Consider the following 18029-nt stretch of genomic DNA (forward strand, 5'->3'; position numbering starts at 1 on the left):
AGCTGTGGGTTTGTCATTTATGGCCTTTATTATGTTGAGGTAAGTTCCCTCTATGCCTACTTTCTGGAGGGTTTTTATCATAAATGGGTACTGAATTTTGTCAAAAGCTTTTTCTGCATCTATTGAGATGATCATATAGTTTTTCTGCTTCAATTTGTTAACATGGTGTATCATGTTGATTGATTTGCATATACTGAAGAACCCTTGCATTCCTGGGATAAACCCCACTTGATCATGGTGTATGATCCTTTTAATGTGCTCTTGGATTCTGTTTGCTAGTATTTTATTGAGGATTTTTGCATCAGTGATATTGGCCTGTAGCTTTCTTTCTTTGTGACATCTTTGTCTGGTTTTGGTATCAGTGTGATATTGGCCTTGTACAATGAGTTTGAGTGTTTTCCTCCCTCTGCTATATTTTGGAAGAGTTTGAGAAGAATAGGTGTTAGCTCTTCTCTAAATGTTTGATAGAATTCTCCCGTGAAGCCATCCGGTCCTGGGCTTCTGTTTGTTGGAAGGTTTTTAATCAAAGTCCCAATTTCAGTGCTTGTGATTGATCTGTTTACATTTTATATTTCTTCCTGGTTCAGTCTCAGAAGCTTGTGCTTTTCTAAGAATTTGTCCATTTCTTCCAGGTTGTCCATTTTATTGGCATATAGTTGCTTGTAGCAATCTCTCATGATCCTTTGTATTTCTGCAGTGTCAGTTGTTACTTCTCCTTTTAAATTTCTAATTCTATTTATTTGGGTCTTCCTTTTTTTCTTGATGTGTCTGGCTAATGGTTTATCAGTCTTGTTTATCTTCTCAAGGAACCAGCATTTAGTTTCATTGATCTGTGCTATTGTTTCCTTCATTTCTTTTTCATTTATTTCTGATCTGATCTTTATGATTCCTTTCCTTCTGCTAACTTTGGGTTTTTTTTGTTTTTCTTTCTCTAATTGCTTTAGGTGTAAGTTTAGGTTGTTTATTTGAGTTGTTTCTTGTTTCTTGAGATAAGATTGTACAGCTATAAACTTCCCTCTTAGAACTGCTTTTGCTGCATCCCATAGGTTTTGGGTCATCGTGTTTTCATTGTCATTTGTTTATAGGTAATTTTTGATTTCCTCTTAAATTTTTTAAGTGATCTCTTGGTTATTTTGTAGTGTATTGTTTAGCCTCCATATTTTTGTATTTTTTACAGAATTTTTCCTGTAATTGATATCCAGTCTCATAGCGCTGCAGTTGGAAAAGATGCTTGATACAATCTCAATTTTCTTAAATTTTCCAACGTTTGATTTGTGTCCCAAGATATGATCTATCCTGGAGAATTACCACTTGAGAAGAAAGTGTATTCTGTTTTCTTGGATGGAATGTCCTATAAATATCAATTAAGTCCATCTTGGTTAATGTATCATATAAAACTTGTGTTTCCTTATTTATTTTCATTTTAGATGATCTGTCCATTGGTGAAAGTGGGGTGTTAATGTCCCCTACTATGATTGTGTCACTGTCGATTTCCCCTTTTATGGCTGTTAGAATCTGCCTTATGTGTTGAGGTGCTCCTATGTTGGGTGCATAGATATTTACAATTGTTACATCTTCTTCTTGGATCGATCCCTTGATCATTACGTAGTGTCCTTCTTTGTCTCTTGTAATAGTCTCTATTTTGAAGTCTATTTTGTCTGATATGAGAATTGCTACTCCAGCTGTCTTTTGATTTCCATTTGCATGGAATATCTTTTTCTATCCCCTCACTTTCAGTCTGTATGTGGCCCTAGGTCTCAAGTGGGTCTCTTTTAGACAACATATATATGGTTCTTGTTTTTGTATCCATTCAGCCAGCCTATATTTTTTGGTTGGAGCATTTAATCCATTTACATGTAAGGTAGTTATCAATCTGTATGTTCCTATTACCATTTTCTTAATTGTTTTGGGTTTGTTACTGTAAGTTTTTTCCTTGTGTTTCCTGCCTAGAGAAGTTCCTTTAGCATTTGTTGTGAAGCTCATTTGGTAGTACTTAATTCTCTTAGCTTTTGCTTGTCTGTAAAGCTTTTAATTTCTCCTTCAAATCTGAGTGAGATCCTTGCTGGCTAGAGTAATCTTGGTTGTAGGTTTTTCCTCTTCATCACTTTAAATATGTCCTGCCACTCCCTTCTGGCTTGCAGAGTTTCTGCTGAAAGATCAGCTCTTAACCTTATGGGGATTCCCTTGTATGTTATTTGCTGTTTTTCCCTTGCTGCTTTTAATATTTTTTCTTTGTATTTAATTTTTGATAGTTTGACTAATATGTGTCTTGGCTTGTTTCTCCTTGGATTTATCCTGTATGGGACTCTCTTTGATTCCTGGACTTGATTAACTATTTCCTTTCCCGTATTAGGGAAGTTTTCAAGTATAATCTCTTCAAATATTTTTTCAGTCCCTTTCTTTTTCTCTTCTTCTTCTGGGACCCCTATAATTCGAATGCTGGTGCGTTTAATGTTGTCCCAGAGGTCTCTGAGACTGTTTTCAGTTCTTTTCATTCTTTTTTCTTTATTCATAAAAATATGCTCAACCTTGTTAATATCCATATAAATGGAACTTAAAACCATTAGGTATAATTTTACACCTAATAGAATGGCAAAATTTAAGATTTCTGATGTAACCAACTATTGAAGAGAATGTGTGTCAAAGGGAAATTTTATATATTGCTGAATGTAAACCGGTAATACTACTTTGGGAAAAACATTATACTTTATTGTGTAATTTATACTAGATATACCCCATAACCTAGTAATTGTATTCTTAAGTTCTGGTGTATGCTAAGCAGTGGGTCTCATATTTAAATGTACTTACAAATTACTTGGGAATCTTGTTAAAATGTGATTCTGATTCAGTAGGTCTGGGACAGGGCCTGAAATTCTGCAACTGCACAATGCTCCCAGGTGAGGCTGACTCTACATAGTCAGGATTTAGAGCACTGACTTTCAGACTTTTTGATTATGACTTCATTGTAGAAAATACATTTTAAATCCCTATTTGGTACATACATTTACAGTTAAAAGATGTCTGCGACTCCATCTAGTTCAATCTCTCATTCCCAGCAAGAATAATTTCTTCAGCATTATGTACATAAATAGTTATTGTTAAGTCATTTGTCTTCTCTTCTAATGAAAGAACACTTACTATTTCCCTGGATTGTTAGTTCCATTATCAGGTAGCTCTAAATGTTAGAATGTTTCTTCCTCATTTTAAGCCAGTGTTTGTTCATGTAATTTCTAGACAGGATACAAAGTTCTACCCTTTATTACAGCAAAGAAAAACATCTATATTTTCCTTGCACAGTAGTCCTTCAAGGTAATTTAATTATTGTAAAATCATGATAGAAAGAAAAAGACAACAATCAACTGTCTTCTAGATAGTATTTCTAGTTTGGTTCTTTTTTTTTTTTTTTTTTTTGCGGTATGTGGGCCTCTCACTGCTGTGGCCTCTCCCATTGCGGAGCACAGGCTCCGGACTCGCAGGCTCAACGGCCATGGCGCACAGGCCCAGCCGCTCTGTGGCACGTGGGATCCTCCCAGACCGGGGCATGAACCCGCATCCCCCGCATCAGCAGGCGGACTCTCAACCACTGCGCCACCAGGGAAGCCCTCTAGTTTGGTTCTTGAATTGTCTCTAAGAGATCTTGAATCATCTAATCTTCTATTTAACACATTTACTAATATATCACAAGCAAATGCATTTTGATTTTTTTGTGTTATAGGACACAAATATCTATTTGGCTGGCACTGAAGAAGGTTATATTCACAAATGTTCTTGTTCATATAATGAGCAATATCTAGATACCTACAGAGGACACAAGGTTAGTTTAATTATAGTAGGTATGGAAAATTTTATCTTGTAATATTTCTGAAAAAAATAGTATCATTAGGCACAGCATTTTTAATGCAATAATGTACAACTTCAGAGTTAAAAATACCAGCTTGAATTAAGTGCTTTCTTATACAGAAAACACCAATAATATGGGGGTCATTTAATTTGGCTTCTAGGTATCCTTGATTTCTTCTTGCCAGTTGCGGAAGCCACAATTTTTATTTGTTTCTAAATGACTTTGCTTATGTTGACATGCTGATCCCAGAGTAAAATTCTCTCTGGCATATACCTATTCTCTACATTTTTTATGATTGTTCCAACTATGTTTTCTTCATTTTCTCCCTTATTTCTGTTTATTTTCCTTAACATTCCTTATATTTTTAAAAGTAGTATAATATGTATTAATATTTAGTGAGTATTGTAGCAACTATATTTTTATGTTTCTGAATGGCATAATTTAGGGAAGAGATTCAATTTATGGCCTTACTCTCAGCTAAAATAATACCCACACAATAATTACATGGTGTATAAGCTTTTAGAAATCTGAGCATTTTTAATTTGTTGGTCAAATTTAAAGTATAAGAGGTTAAATCCTACTTACCTATGTATTTTAATTTATTTTTCTAATTTCAGGGTCCAGTGTATAAAATAGCATGGAATCCATTTTGTCATGATGTATTCTTAAGCTGTTCTGCAGATTGGGGCATTATTATATGGCAACATGGGAATCTTAAGCCATTTTTGAGTTTTTATCCAACTACTTATGTTGTTTATGATGTTGCCTGGTCTCCAAAATCATCCTATATATTTGCAGCTGCAAACGAGAGCAGAGTGGAGATTTGGGACCTTCACATCAGCACGTAAGTGTTAATATTTTTCTTGGAGTTATTTCTAATAGAAGCAGTTCAATCTAAATGATACCTGATAGTATTGACATTGGTTAGAGAGAACTGTAGTTACTTTAAAACAAGTAATAGTTTACACTGTGAGAGTCCTTTGTGAATAAAGAGATATGCCAGGATAATAAATATATTTTTGAACCTGCAAAGTATTATTTTATTTAAGAAAAACAAGGAATGTAGTGTAAAATTATGACATGGGGAAAAAGTTTGCAAAACATTCACGTGGAAAGAAGGTATTTTAACTTTTCAATATCCATGTTTGCTTAATTCTTGTCAGCTGTTCAATACTGTTTCAAATATCCTGAATTAATAACTATACCAACAAAATTCATCCCCAGTGTTTCCACAGAAGACATTAAAATACAACCAAATTAGTTTTTAATTTTCTTCAACCAAAATAGTCTTTCTTAGTCCTTTTTGTGCAAAAATATTACAAGAACAATTTAAATGGAAACACTGAAATAACATGCCAACATTTCAGAGCACATTTAAAACACCCAGATAATTCTTGAAATTACCATATTCTAAAATAGAATAATATATTAATGTTAATTACTTATACCATACATCATTTTAAAAATATTTGAATGAAAAATATTTGAATGAAAATAGGTTACCTTACTCCATCTCCATAAACTTTTACAGGCTGATATAGGATATCATAACTAGCTTGAATTCTCTGTTATTGTCTCGTTTATGGAAAAATGCAGAGAGGCACTGTTCTAATTGTGTCTAATTAACTAAAGGCTTGCTATAATAAGATAAAGAAAAGGAGCAAAATACGTATTTTTTATAATATTTACTTACTCTCTTACCTTGCTTTAAAACATATTTGAAGGGGCATGCATTTAATTAAAATTTTTTATTTTAAGTGTTACACCAAAGTTATGAGAGTGCCATCTAGGCCATCTATCCTTTTTAATATGAAAGTTTATACAATGCTGGAATAAAGTATTTAATGGTTCTGTAATACTTATTCAATCAATATTTCAATATTGGAAAATATTGGAGGTCTTTAGGCAAGTTATTATCAGATGAAGCATGGAAATACATTCTTGTTTAAAATAAATGAAATAAAATTCAATGGGTTTATTATTAATTGCAAATTTTTTCCTAGAGATTAGTAATTTAGTAACTGGAAAATTTCATCATGGCTTGTTCTATAAAACAGTTTGACCCAAAAATCAAGGATTACAACACAAAGCAATTTATTTTTGTGTATGAGATGACTAAGGTAGAAAGTGGCTACTTAAATGATCCTACCTCTGATTTTATTTTTTCTAGTAAAATTGTAGTTCCCAGGGCAACATTTCTTCAGAAGTATGCAAGTGACTGCTGCTGTTATTTTATAAGGGTGTCAATGAATTGCTTTGGATAACCAAGAGTAGCAAAGGTTCTTGTTCAGAGAACCTTTGAACAAGGTTTTCAATCTTGTTCAGATTCATTTATTTTTTAATTTAATTTTTAATTTTTTTTAATAAATTGATTTATTTTATTTTAGTTTTAGCTGCGTTGGGTCTTCGTTGTTGCCTGTGGGCTTTCTTTAGTTGCCGTGAGCGGGGGCTACTCTTCATTGTGATGTATGGGCTTCTTATTGCCATGGCTTTTCTTCTTGTGGAACACGGGCTCTAGGCACACGGGCTTCAGTAGTTGTGGCATGCAGGCTCGGTAGTTGTGGCTCATGGGCTCTAGAGCACAGGCTCAGTAGTTGTGGTGCACAGGCTTAGTTGCTCCACAGGGATGTGGGATCTTCCCGGACCAGGGCTCAAGCCCACGTCCCCTGCATAGGCAGGCGGATTCTAAACCACTGCGCCACCAGGGAAGCCCGAGATTCACTTATGTTCCAGGGGTTCATTTGGATCAAAACATCCTTCTGTTAAGAGACATTTATTATTTAAGGAGTTGTATTAGGGATCTTCAGAGAAACTAAACAAATAAAGAGAGAGAGAGAGATTTAAAAATATTGGCTCACATGATCGTGGGACCTGGCAAGTCCCAAGCTGGCATGACAGGCTGGCAACCTGGAATTTCCATCAGAGGAGTCCATGTTGCAGTCTTGAGTACAAAGGCAGTCTGGAGGCAGAATTTTATTCTACTTCAGGGACCTCAGTCTTTTCTTTTAAGGCTTTCAATAGATTGGATGAGGACAACTCACTTTACGGAGGGTAATCTGCTTTATTCAAATTCTACTGATTTAAGTTAATCATATCTAAAAAAAAAAAAAAAGATACCTTCACAGCAACGTGTAGACTGGTGTTTGGCCAAGTTAATGCATAAAATTACTCATCATGGGAGTTTAAATTATGAGTTCACATCTTAATTGTGAACTGCTTTAATTTATTTGGTTGAAATTAGTTTATTGATAAAATGAAAGTTTTGATTGAATAAAGAGTGAGAAGCAGTTATTTTGCTTTTGGAAACACATAAAGAAGCTTTTGGTTTTTGTTACATGAAATCACAAATATCTCAGATTTTTCTTCGTCTGTATATAAAAAGAACAGAGTAACAACAACTAAATTTACAAATAAAATATTTTGTTACAGTTTGGACCCTCTGATTGTGAATGTTGCTAAACCTGGAATTAAGTTCACAACTGTTCTCTTCACTAAGCAAACAGATTGCCTTCTGGTGGGAGACAGTGATGGACAAGTTGCTGTGTATGAATTAAGAAATATGCCCACTGCTTTGGACTCTAACCGGGTAAGACTCAAAAGTCAAAATTTATGTCATTCTATGATTTTATTCAAGTTGTAATTTTGTGTCATGGAAGAGATTAACATTTCTTAAACGTATGTTAAATGTGGTTCAATGGAAAGAATGTAAATCCCAAGAGTTGCTACCTAGTAGGCGTGGCTCCTACTAGGCTTATTTTCTTTGAGTCTCACATTCTCTATCTGTAAAGTTAAATAATGTTGTTGGGCAGAATAATTATAAATATTATATGAAAGAACTTAAAATTGTCCCTAGTATATGGTTGGGACTGCTTACTGCAAATATTCAAAGACTATTACAAGAAATATTTTTAGATATTATCCAGTGTTCCTGAAATTGGCATTTGTTTCTGTTGGTTTAGCATTATCCTCTTCCCTTACTCTGATTTTCAAATATCAAAACTTTGTTGTAAAACTTTGACAAGCAAATCCGTATTACTAGATGCCCATTATTTTAAGAATTATTTATGTAATTATATATTTACTTATTTATTGTTTAAAAATTTTTTTAATTGAAGTATAGCTGATTTACAATGTTATATTAGTTTCAGGTGTACAACATAGTGATTTGATATTTTTATAGAGTATACTTAAAGTTATTATAAAATATTGGGTATATATCCTGTGTTGTACATTACATACTTGTATCTTATTTATTTTATACCTGGTAATTTGTACCTCCTTAATCCCCTTCTCTTGTCTGCTCCTTTCCCCTCCCCTCTCCCCACTGGTAACCACTAATTTGTTCTCTGTATCTATGAGTCATTTTTCTGTTTTGTTACATTCATTCATTTGTTTTATTTTTTAGATTCCACATATGTGTGAAAACATATAGTGTTTATTTTTCTCTGACTTACTTCACTAAGCATAACGCCCTCCAGGTCCATCCATGTTGCTGCAAATGGCAAAATTTTATTTTTTATGGCTGAGTAATATTCCATTGTATATATACCATATAGATGCCCATTATTTTCAAGACGGCTTTTCAATTTTTTCTGTTTATGTTTAAATTTCTATTTTAAGGAGTAATCTGGCAATTATTATCATGAATATATCAACATGTTAAAAATATTAAAAATATTAAAAATATGTACAAATCAATGAGAAAAAGCATTAAGACTCCAATAGAAGCGTGAGTGATGGTCAGGAACAGTTCATTCACAAAAAATGGCTAGTAAATATATTTTAAAATTTAACCTCACTAATAAAAAATTGTTAAATTAAAATGTGATACCATTCTCATATATCAAATTAACAAAGTTTTTTTAAATTGGACTACTTATTCCTGGCAAACATTTGATAAGATAAGTCCTCTCCCATACTGATGGTTGACATAGAAATTGGTATAACTTCTTTGGAAGCAATTTGGCAATCTGAACCAGAATTGTTCACTTTAGGGACTCTGTACTACAGAAATATTCATAAAGGCAATCAAAGAAATTAGTTATAGCATACTTTGTGATAGGATGAGGAAAAAAGAAAAAGAAACAAAAGGAAAGAAAAAAAGAGAAAAAGAAAAAGGAAACTATCTAAATATCCAACCAGAGGGAAATATGACCAGGAATGTCAGATGTGCTGATTAGATTTGGGGCACATGTCGGAGGTGCAGTTCTACTCCAACCATATGGACTATAAATGTTAAACAAACAAACAAGCAAGCAAACAAACAGAGAATGCCTACCTACATACATACTAGCTTGCTTGGGACTTTGTACTTGTTATTCCCTCTCCCTAAAATCCACACAGTTTGTTCCTCTACCCACTGCAAGTCTTTGCTCAAATGTCACTTTCTTAGTGAAGTCTTCACTGGCCACCTTATTTAAAATTGCAACCTCCACTCTTGCCCACACTCCCTATTCAATACTCTTCCATAACTTATTTTTCGTAGTAACACTTACTTGGTATATACCATATTCTTTATTGATTTATTTTGTTAATTGCTAGTCTTCCACAGCTGGATTATAAGTGCCACATAAACAGTGAATTCTCTTTTGCTCTGGGCTATATCCCTGTGGCCTAGTACAGTGCCTGGCTTGTAGTAGTTAGTCAATAGATGTTTTTGAATAAATATGCATTGAAAAACTAGAGAAAAATTCAACATATTAGAAGCATTATTTTTTAGGGGTACAATCATGAATGAATTTTAGTCTTTTACTTATCCATTTTACAAATCATTACACTACACAAAGTAATTTAAAAAATACATTGGTCTCCTTACATAACAATTTTAGTCTGCTCTGAGATGTGCAACCCTAATGGCTTATTTTTTCCATATAAAACATTTTAATATTTTCAATTTCTCACACATTCATTGAATGCAAGATATTTTAAGAGGATGGGGATGTTTGTGGTCACAGTGGAACTTGTTTAAGATACACAGCTCAACAACCAAAAGAAATTAAAAGAGAATTCCATTCTTTATTTAAGTCTCTCAAAGAAACATTAAAATGGATCCAAATATATAGTTCATAGTACTCCTTTTTCTTCTTCTGTCCATATCTCTCAAACCCTAAATATAGCTTCAAGGCCTAAACCCATCTCTTTTTGTCTCTGTAATTCTTTCAGTTCTATCCCAAAAGAGCTCTAAGAACTTGTCCACAAACTCTGAACTTGGGGCAGTGGGGAGGGAGACTTGAATTGTTTCAAAATTTTTCTTAGTATGTGTTGGTGTACTGGTAGAAGGGAATCTATAAGCATTAGCATGTTGATTCTTTTTATTACATATATTTTTCTGCAGGACCTATCAAGTACTACAACAATTTATCAATATAAATTATAATATTTTGTATACATGTCTTTCTTACTGGTTTGAGCTGCTTGAAAATTGTATGTTCAAGTGTCTAGCATAGTGCTAGCACATAATAGGCATTCAGCAAATGTTGAATAGATGTGTGAATGAACAAACCTATAAACAAAATGAATATAGTTTCTAAGAAAGAAGCAACATATGCTTAAGAAACATAATCAAGTCATAAAGAACAAAATAAACTCCTATAGGAGCACAGAGCAGGACAACAGTTGACTTTTGAAAGGAGAATAGGAAGAAGAAAAGGAAAAAATAAGAATGCTATGGAGAAGGCTTTCGCACAGGAGATTAAATTTCAACTGTGTTTTGGAGGATTAGGATTTTCTCTTGTAGACAAGAGAGTAGAATTGTTATTCCAGACTGAGTGAAAGGTTTAAGCAAAGATATGAAATTGAAAAGGTTCATGGCACTTTTCATGTGGAAATGGTGAGTAGATTTTTTTGACTGGTAAAGAGATTGCTTGAGATAAAAGCAAGAAAAGGGCCAGTTGTGCCATCTGGGACCAGAAAATGTATGACTGCCATCATGAGGAATTTGAACTTTATTCTATAGATTATGGAAAGCCATTTAATGTTTACAATTCTAGAAGTGACATGGGGGGAAACATTAGATCCCCATCTCACATTTTGTACAATGGTGAACTCCTAATTGATTGAAGACTGTGAAAAGTAAACGAACTCCTAGAAGAAAATGTAGGATAATACATTTAAGGTCAAGGATAGATTTTTTTTTAAATGACCACCCCAAATCCCCTAATTTTTTCAATTTTTTCCTTTTTCTTCTTTTTTCTTTTCTTTTCTTTTTTTTTTTTTGTGGCCTCTCCCGTTGTGGAGCACAGACTCCGGACGCGCAGGCCCAGCAGCCATGGCTCACGGGCCCAGCCGCTCCGTGGCATGTGGGATCTTCCCGGACTGGGGCACGAACCCGTGTCCCCTGCATCGGCAGGCGGACTCTCAACCACTGCGCCACCAGGGAAGCCCTCCTTTTTCTTTATTTGTAAAATGGGTATAATATTGGTACCAGAATCAAAGGTTGTTAGAAAGATTGAGTGAATATGTGCAAAGTGGTTAGAACTGTTGCTGGCACATAGTAAGCTCTCAATAAATCTCAATTATTCTTTGTATGATTATTATGTCAAAATTAACATTTTCTGTTCAGGATTCCTTATGCCAAGTTAAAAGAAACAGATTGGAAGAAGGAATTCCAAGATATATAAAAGACATTTTATATCCAAAATGTATAAAGAACTCCTACAAAATAAGAACAACTCAATTTTTTAAATAGGCAACGTATAAAATATTAACTCAGAGTAGAGGAAACTAGATTATCAAATAAACTTGTGAAGCAATAATCATTCTCACTAATAATGAGGGGATGTGCAATTAAAATTATACAAGATACCAGTTCATATTGATCAGATTTACAAAAATTAAAATATTAGCCAATATCAAGTATTAGCAGAGTTGTAGGGAACTAGGAATTCTTACACAAGGGTCATGGGAATATGTCAAGATTCTCTTGCACAAGTGTACCAGGAGACATGTATAAGGTAGCAATGTGAGTTTTTTTAAATGTTTCTTTTAGACATAGAGAAGATTACTCAGTCTAGGTTCATTTCAAACATTCACATTCAAATATGTTACAAAATTTTAAAAAAACTTTAGTTCACCTTAAGCTCTTACATTTAGATTATATATTTTATTATTTTAAGTCTAGGAAACTTTAATACCACTTTTAAGGGAGTTTTTGTAACAATTAAATTTCTTTAAATTCTTTAAATTACATTTATAGATTTAATATATTGGATTTTTAAGTACTTCAATTGTCTTAGGGCAAACAAATCTCAGGTACTTAAGGAATTTTTATTAATTTAATATATTTAAAATATTGAATATGCTGAATCTTAAACTTTCCTAAATGTTTCAATGCTCTTTACAAATTTATAATATTTACATCTATGATTACAAGTCAAAATCAATTATCTAATCACACATTAAAATTAGAATCACAAATTTATTTGTTAGACAATCAAATATGACAAATTCTTTTATATGTAATGAATATTTAAAATTCCAAGTATGTACAAATTCCTTAATACAAAAATATTAAAATTACCTGTTTGATTTGCTACATTATTTCTATACACAACTTTTATTCTTCTCAGGCTAAAAATATGTTTTCCCAATAAAGAAACAAGTGAAACATTCCAAGTAGCTTTGGAGATTATTTTCTCAACTGGCTGCGATGCATATTGACAGTAGATGTTTAAGGGCATTTTGCAGACTACCTTGGCTGCCAGGCTGAGCCCTATTTTACAGTTGATTTGTCAATGCCCTCCATATGGAATAGTCCCAAAACCCGTGTCTCCTCACGTCTACTTATATATTACCAGCATATTCCATCTTCTCATGGAAGTCTGCAACCCTGAATGTGTTGCTGCATTACTTGATTCATTTCAGTTCATTTATTGACTGTGTCATTAATTCTAAATTACTACAGTTTTCCTATCTGGTAGGACTATATGTTTAAATGACATCTGTTTGGATTCTGTATATCTCCCAGGGCTTTGTTTAATTTGTTGGTAGTGGTCTAAAAGACATGTAAATGAGAAAAGAATGTTCATAACAGCCTTGTTTCTACATTGATAAATTGGAAACAATCTAAATGATCATCAGTGGGAGACTGGATAAATAAAATATGGCATAATTACATAAGTGATTACAATACAGAAGTTTAAATGATATATATTTCAATGTGTCAATATGATAAATTTTGAATAAACCTTAAAAAACACAGTGTTGAGTGACAAAAACAAATTGCAGGAAGGTAAATACAATATGTTATGATTTATGTAATATTATTTAAACACAAAAATCAAAATTATGTCCTTTACTGGTTATATTTATAGTTAGTAAAAGAAAAGAATATAGACTGGAATGTGAAAGAAAAATGTTTCATTTTTGTTTTGATTTAAATCAGTTAGAGACATCTTTTATTTTGAGCAGTATGCTCTGTAAGCAGATGGCTAAGCTCAGGGAGTCTGAATGTTTTCGACAAACGTGTGTGTGTGTGTGTGTGTGTGTATTAATGATTTCAGTGCTGCTGAGCAAAATTTTCTTTTAACAAATATATTCCATACATTAGTATAAATACAATTTCCTAATACAAATAAGTTTTTCATTCTTTTTGGCCATTATATTTTAAAGGTTCAGGGTTATATTTCTGAGAGATTAAACAAAAAATTATCAATCAGGTTTTTAACCACAAGCTTAACTGATACACTTCCTCCTTAGCTTTTCAGAGAAGAATTATAATCATAAAAGTAATTTAAAGTCTCAAAGTAATTAATGTCAAACCATTATTTCCCATCAAGATGTCTTACCAAGTAACATTATGACCTACAATTTCTTCATTAATTTTAACCAAGAGTTAATCAAAATTTTGGAAGTCATATGATTTCACTATATAGGAAAGATGTACATTAAATTTATGATAAAGGCTGCCTCTGGAAAGTGAAAGATGAGGGAAGAATAGGATTGGGGAAGGGTACAAAGAGAATTTCATCAGTAAAGTTTTATTTCTTTTATTAGAAAATATTCAAGGCAAAGATGATGTTTGTTGATTTGGGGTAAATATATGTTTCACAAAGGCAAAGTACCAGACAGCCCATGCATAAAGTTTACTGGAGCAGGGTTCACTGAGGAAAACCCACGGAGAAGGGATCAATAGCAATTTTAGGACCACAACACCCACTCGTATTCTCATTGCCCATCACTTTCTGTGGCCTTGCACAACAGGAGATGGACTTTGATCCTTGGGCTGTGGAGGAGGTTTTAAGTGACATAATTTCTGAAACTCTGGACCCTCCCAATGTGATCATGGGTCAGAGTATTATTGTGATAGTACATGGCAGAACATTGGCTCTAGCCTTATCCTACTGACTCAGGGCTCATGGTTAGGGGTAACATCAGCCTGATGCCTGACAGGAACAGGCGGTTGGGGTCCAAGCCTTGCAGTTATAACTTTGTGATGTAGCTAGCTGTTGACAGGATTTACCACCACATTAACATTTATTGTTTGTTGAAGCACCAACTCCTCTCCTGGTGTGATGGGGTTTGGTTGATGGGGGCCTAAGTCTTGCATTGAACAGAATTATGGCTTAAGCACTTGGCAGAAGCTAATTTCAGTGGCATAAACCAACTCCTTTTCTGGAGGCAGCCTGTAGAGAATCACTCCTAAATATTATATCTACTCTTATGTTTCAGTATACAAATGTTTGCCATCTTTTCCTCTGTACTTTTGAGTGTACATTTTTTCCCAAATTAAAGGGAAAACAAAAAGTTAAGTGAAATTGTCAAAAATATAAACACACACACACACGTGTGTGTGTATATATATATATATATATATACACACACACATTAATGTTGAGAGACACTGAAGACAGAAAAAATAGACTGTTCATTCAATAAATATTTACTGAGTGTACACTATATGACAGGGTCTGTTTTAGGCACTGAGAATACAACTGTGAACAAACTACAGTAATGATCTACTACGTTTGCCCAAGTGAGAGACTGAACTAGATTTAGGTAGGTTTGAGAAGCAACTTAGCAACTGATTTGATGTGTCAGAGCTTAAAGGATGGGGAAGTACCAAAGTGTATAGTATAGGTTAAAAGACAGGAACTGACTTATGTATTATCTAAGGTGTTTATAACTCTTTAGAGTTTATAAAACACTTTCACCTACATTAGCTCATTCACCTCTTACAACAGTTTTTGGAAGTGGATGTTAATATTTCCATTATGCATTCAAGAAACTAAGATTCCCAGATATCAGTGATTTCCTCAAGATCACCTATATGTGATAGAGAAAACTCTAGTCTTCTGCTTCCAATTCCCATCTTTTCACTATGTCTTTCTTGAAAACTCACCTCCCATCTTTGGTTTCATTTACCCTTTTAGTACAAAGATCATTATTATTAAATGAAATACAAAATCCACATAGAAATTCAGACATTTTACTCTCTCTAAATCAAACACTACAGATCAACAAAGAGCTTAAGATAGCATCAAGGCTAAAAGTTATTTTACAGATGAGAAAACTGAGATTTAAGCATTAAAGCTAAACAGGAGCTGCCAAAATTGTCCCTTTACTGAATCCTTATAAAATTGTTTTTCAAACTTCATTAAGAGAATCTCTCATAGGAAAGAGCAGGTTCATACTAGGAAGTAAATGTTATTATTTAAACTTACCTTGGTTTGTTTCATTTTATAATCTTATTGGATGCCCTTTATGTGTGTATCACTAGCTTATAAGTTTTAAATGACATTTTAAAGACTACTTTACTTCTTAATTTGTGTTTTATTGCATTTTAATTGTGTGACTTTTTTTTTCTTTTCAGGGAAATATAATAGATACTTTGCTTGGGCCCAAGTCAAATCAAAGCATAATTCATCATCAATAGTATCTTTTTTGTTGTTGTTTAAAGGAACAGTGTTTAATATCCAATAGTCTGGTTTGTATGCAGTGAGCTGGGATTTTGATTATAGAGCACAATATTTGATGTCTAACTTCCATCTAAATTTAATATAAACTTAATGAACTTTTACTTCAGAGAAATGTGATTAGTTTGTGATTTAAGCTAATTGTAAGAGTTTTACTGGGTTTTTCTTAATTTTTTGAAATTTATTTCTATTCTTTTTCTTAGTCATAGTCCAAGTGCATATATGTACTTATAAAATATCCAAACAAGTTAGAAATTGTTATTCCTTTAGAAGCAAAGCTTGGAGAGTATTAGAATTATTTAAACCAGAATCTTTATTAAGACAAAGTTCCATACACTTTTAAATCTTCTGCTTTCTGAGCTGTGTTTTCCAGGGTTTATGAATTTTGCAGGTGTATTGTGAGAATACTGGATTTTCATACCCAATTTTAAATAAGAATTTTATACTCTTAGATCTGAGAGCTGAAACTATAGAACATTGTTAGACTATTTGACAAACAAAAGACATGACAATAAATGTCAGAATTGCATTGTTTGGCCAGCAGGCATCATACACTCAATTCAGAGAGAATTAGTCTGGGACACATCAGGGCATCCTCCTCTGCATCCTTCAGAATATGCTCTGGGTTTTAAGTCCAGACTTAAGTGGGCCTAGAGATAAAATAGAAGTCCCTGATCTGTAGTTTGCATCAGGATGTTATTTTGTGAAGGGTTCTAGAGCAAGCTTGTGGAAATTGGAGGAGTGGGAGGCAGCAACTCCTCCAAATATAGCTTGCTAACTGTCTGTTCCATGCTGTTTGTCTTAAAAAGTCTTGCAGTTTGTTAACTGAGACCATAGGACAGTATAGCCTGTTCTATAAAGCATTCTAAGTGGAGAGGAGAGGATAAGTCACTTGAAACTCACTAAACTGTCTGAAAAATAATATTAAAAATGAGAATGGAATCAGAGCAGCTGTGGGAATTATCAATCTCCATTTCTTTGGAGCCATCCTTTAAACAAAAGCAAGGCAATTTTTAGGTGGACTGAAAGCTAAGGTCAGGTTATAAGGATTATAAATTTTCTGCTGGTGTAAGTCATTAACTCTTTGTCTTTTAAAAAGATTTGGACTTTCCATAGTACTTTGTATAACAAATTAAAACTTAATTTAATTGAAAAAATGTGTGTTTTTATTATATATTTTTGATCTTAAAAAATTTTCACATGTTCTATTCTCATTGCTCATCAGGCCTAAATGAAAAATAAAGCTATTTTATTCTTCTTGGATCCTGGGCAACTGATCCTGAGCTGAACCTATTCCATTGTATGGAATCATACAATATATAGCCTTTTCAGATTGGCTTCTTTCATTTAGTAATATGAATTTAAGGTTCTTCCATGTCTGCTCATGGCTTTATAGCTCATTCCTTTTTAGTGCTGAATAATATTCCATTGTCTGGATGTACCACAGTTTGTCATTCACCTATTGAAGGACATTTCATTTGAGTCCAAATTTTGGCAATTATGAATAAAGTTGCTATAAGCATCTTTGTACAGTTTTTTATGTGGAATAAGTTTTCAACTCCTTTGAGAAAATATCAAGGAGTGCAATTGCTGGATCGTATGGTAAGAGTATGTTTAGTCTTGTAAAAAAACAAAACAAAACCCTGAGCCATCCTCCAAAGTGGCTATACCATTTTTCATTCCCACCAGCAATGTATGAGCGTTCCTGTTGCTCTACATCCTTGCCAGCTTTGGTATTATCAGTGTCCCACATTTCAGCCATTCTAATGGGTGTGTAGTGGTACCTCATTATTGTTTTAATTTTCATTTCCTGATAACATATAGAGTTTACCATAAAATGTTAAGAATTGAATGAGAATTCTGCTCAGTTGTTAGCCATCTCTTTTTATCTTTAAACACACACACTCACACACACAAAATACCAATGGGCTGGTTAAAGGTTGAAGGAGGGAGTGGTGACTGGGCTAACTTTAGGCTCCTATTTTGTGCTAGGTATGCATTTTTGCATTTGGTCATTCTCTGCCAGGCATCTCTCAGAGAGAAGTTAAACTGTTGTCTGAGAGTAAATTGTTAGCTGCTCTTCCAACTTCTGTAGGGAAGGAAGATTGTATTCTCTAGTATATAGTTGTACATCATATTTAGTGTGTTCATTTAGTTCACCTCTGTGTAGTTACATACAATAATAAATGAGAAGTAGAGCATTTAGTATTTGCTGCTTTGTCTCAATAGGAGTCTCTCTAAAAATGTTGAATTGTACTGTGAATAATTGTTATCAA

At 33.4% G+C, this 18029-nt stretch overlaps 1 protein-coding gene across 1 annotated transcript in view; it reads left to right on the top strand.

Moving 5' to 3' along the window:
• DNAI4 (dynein axonemal intermediate chain 4) overlaps positions 1 to 15956 on the top strand; it is a gene marked incomplete at its 5' end in the record, with an annotated part of 130478 nt that extends 114522 nt beyond the window's left edge. The window contains 4 exon segments of the mRNA XM_081223865.1: positions 3716 to 3814; positions 4459 to 4685; positions 7271 to 7427; positions 15651 to 15956. Coding sequence (XP_081079991.1) covers positions 3716 to 3814; positions 4459 to 4685; positions 7271 to 7427; positions 15651 to 15713 — 546 coding nt within the window. The 3' untranslated portion in view covers positions 15714 to 15956.
• Positions 15957 to 18029: the final 2073 nt, after the last annotated feature.

Source organism: Mesoplodon bidens, assembly GCF_964165515.1.
Source record: "Mesoplodon bidens genome assembly, chromosome: 2".
In the NCBI taxonomy this organism is placed as follows: domain Eukaryota; kingdom Metazoa; phylum Chordata; class Mammalia; order Artiodactyla; family Ziphiidae; genus Mesoplodon; species Mesoplodon bidens.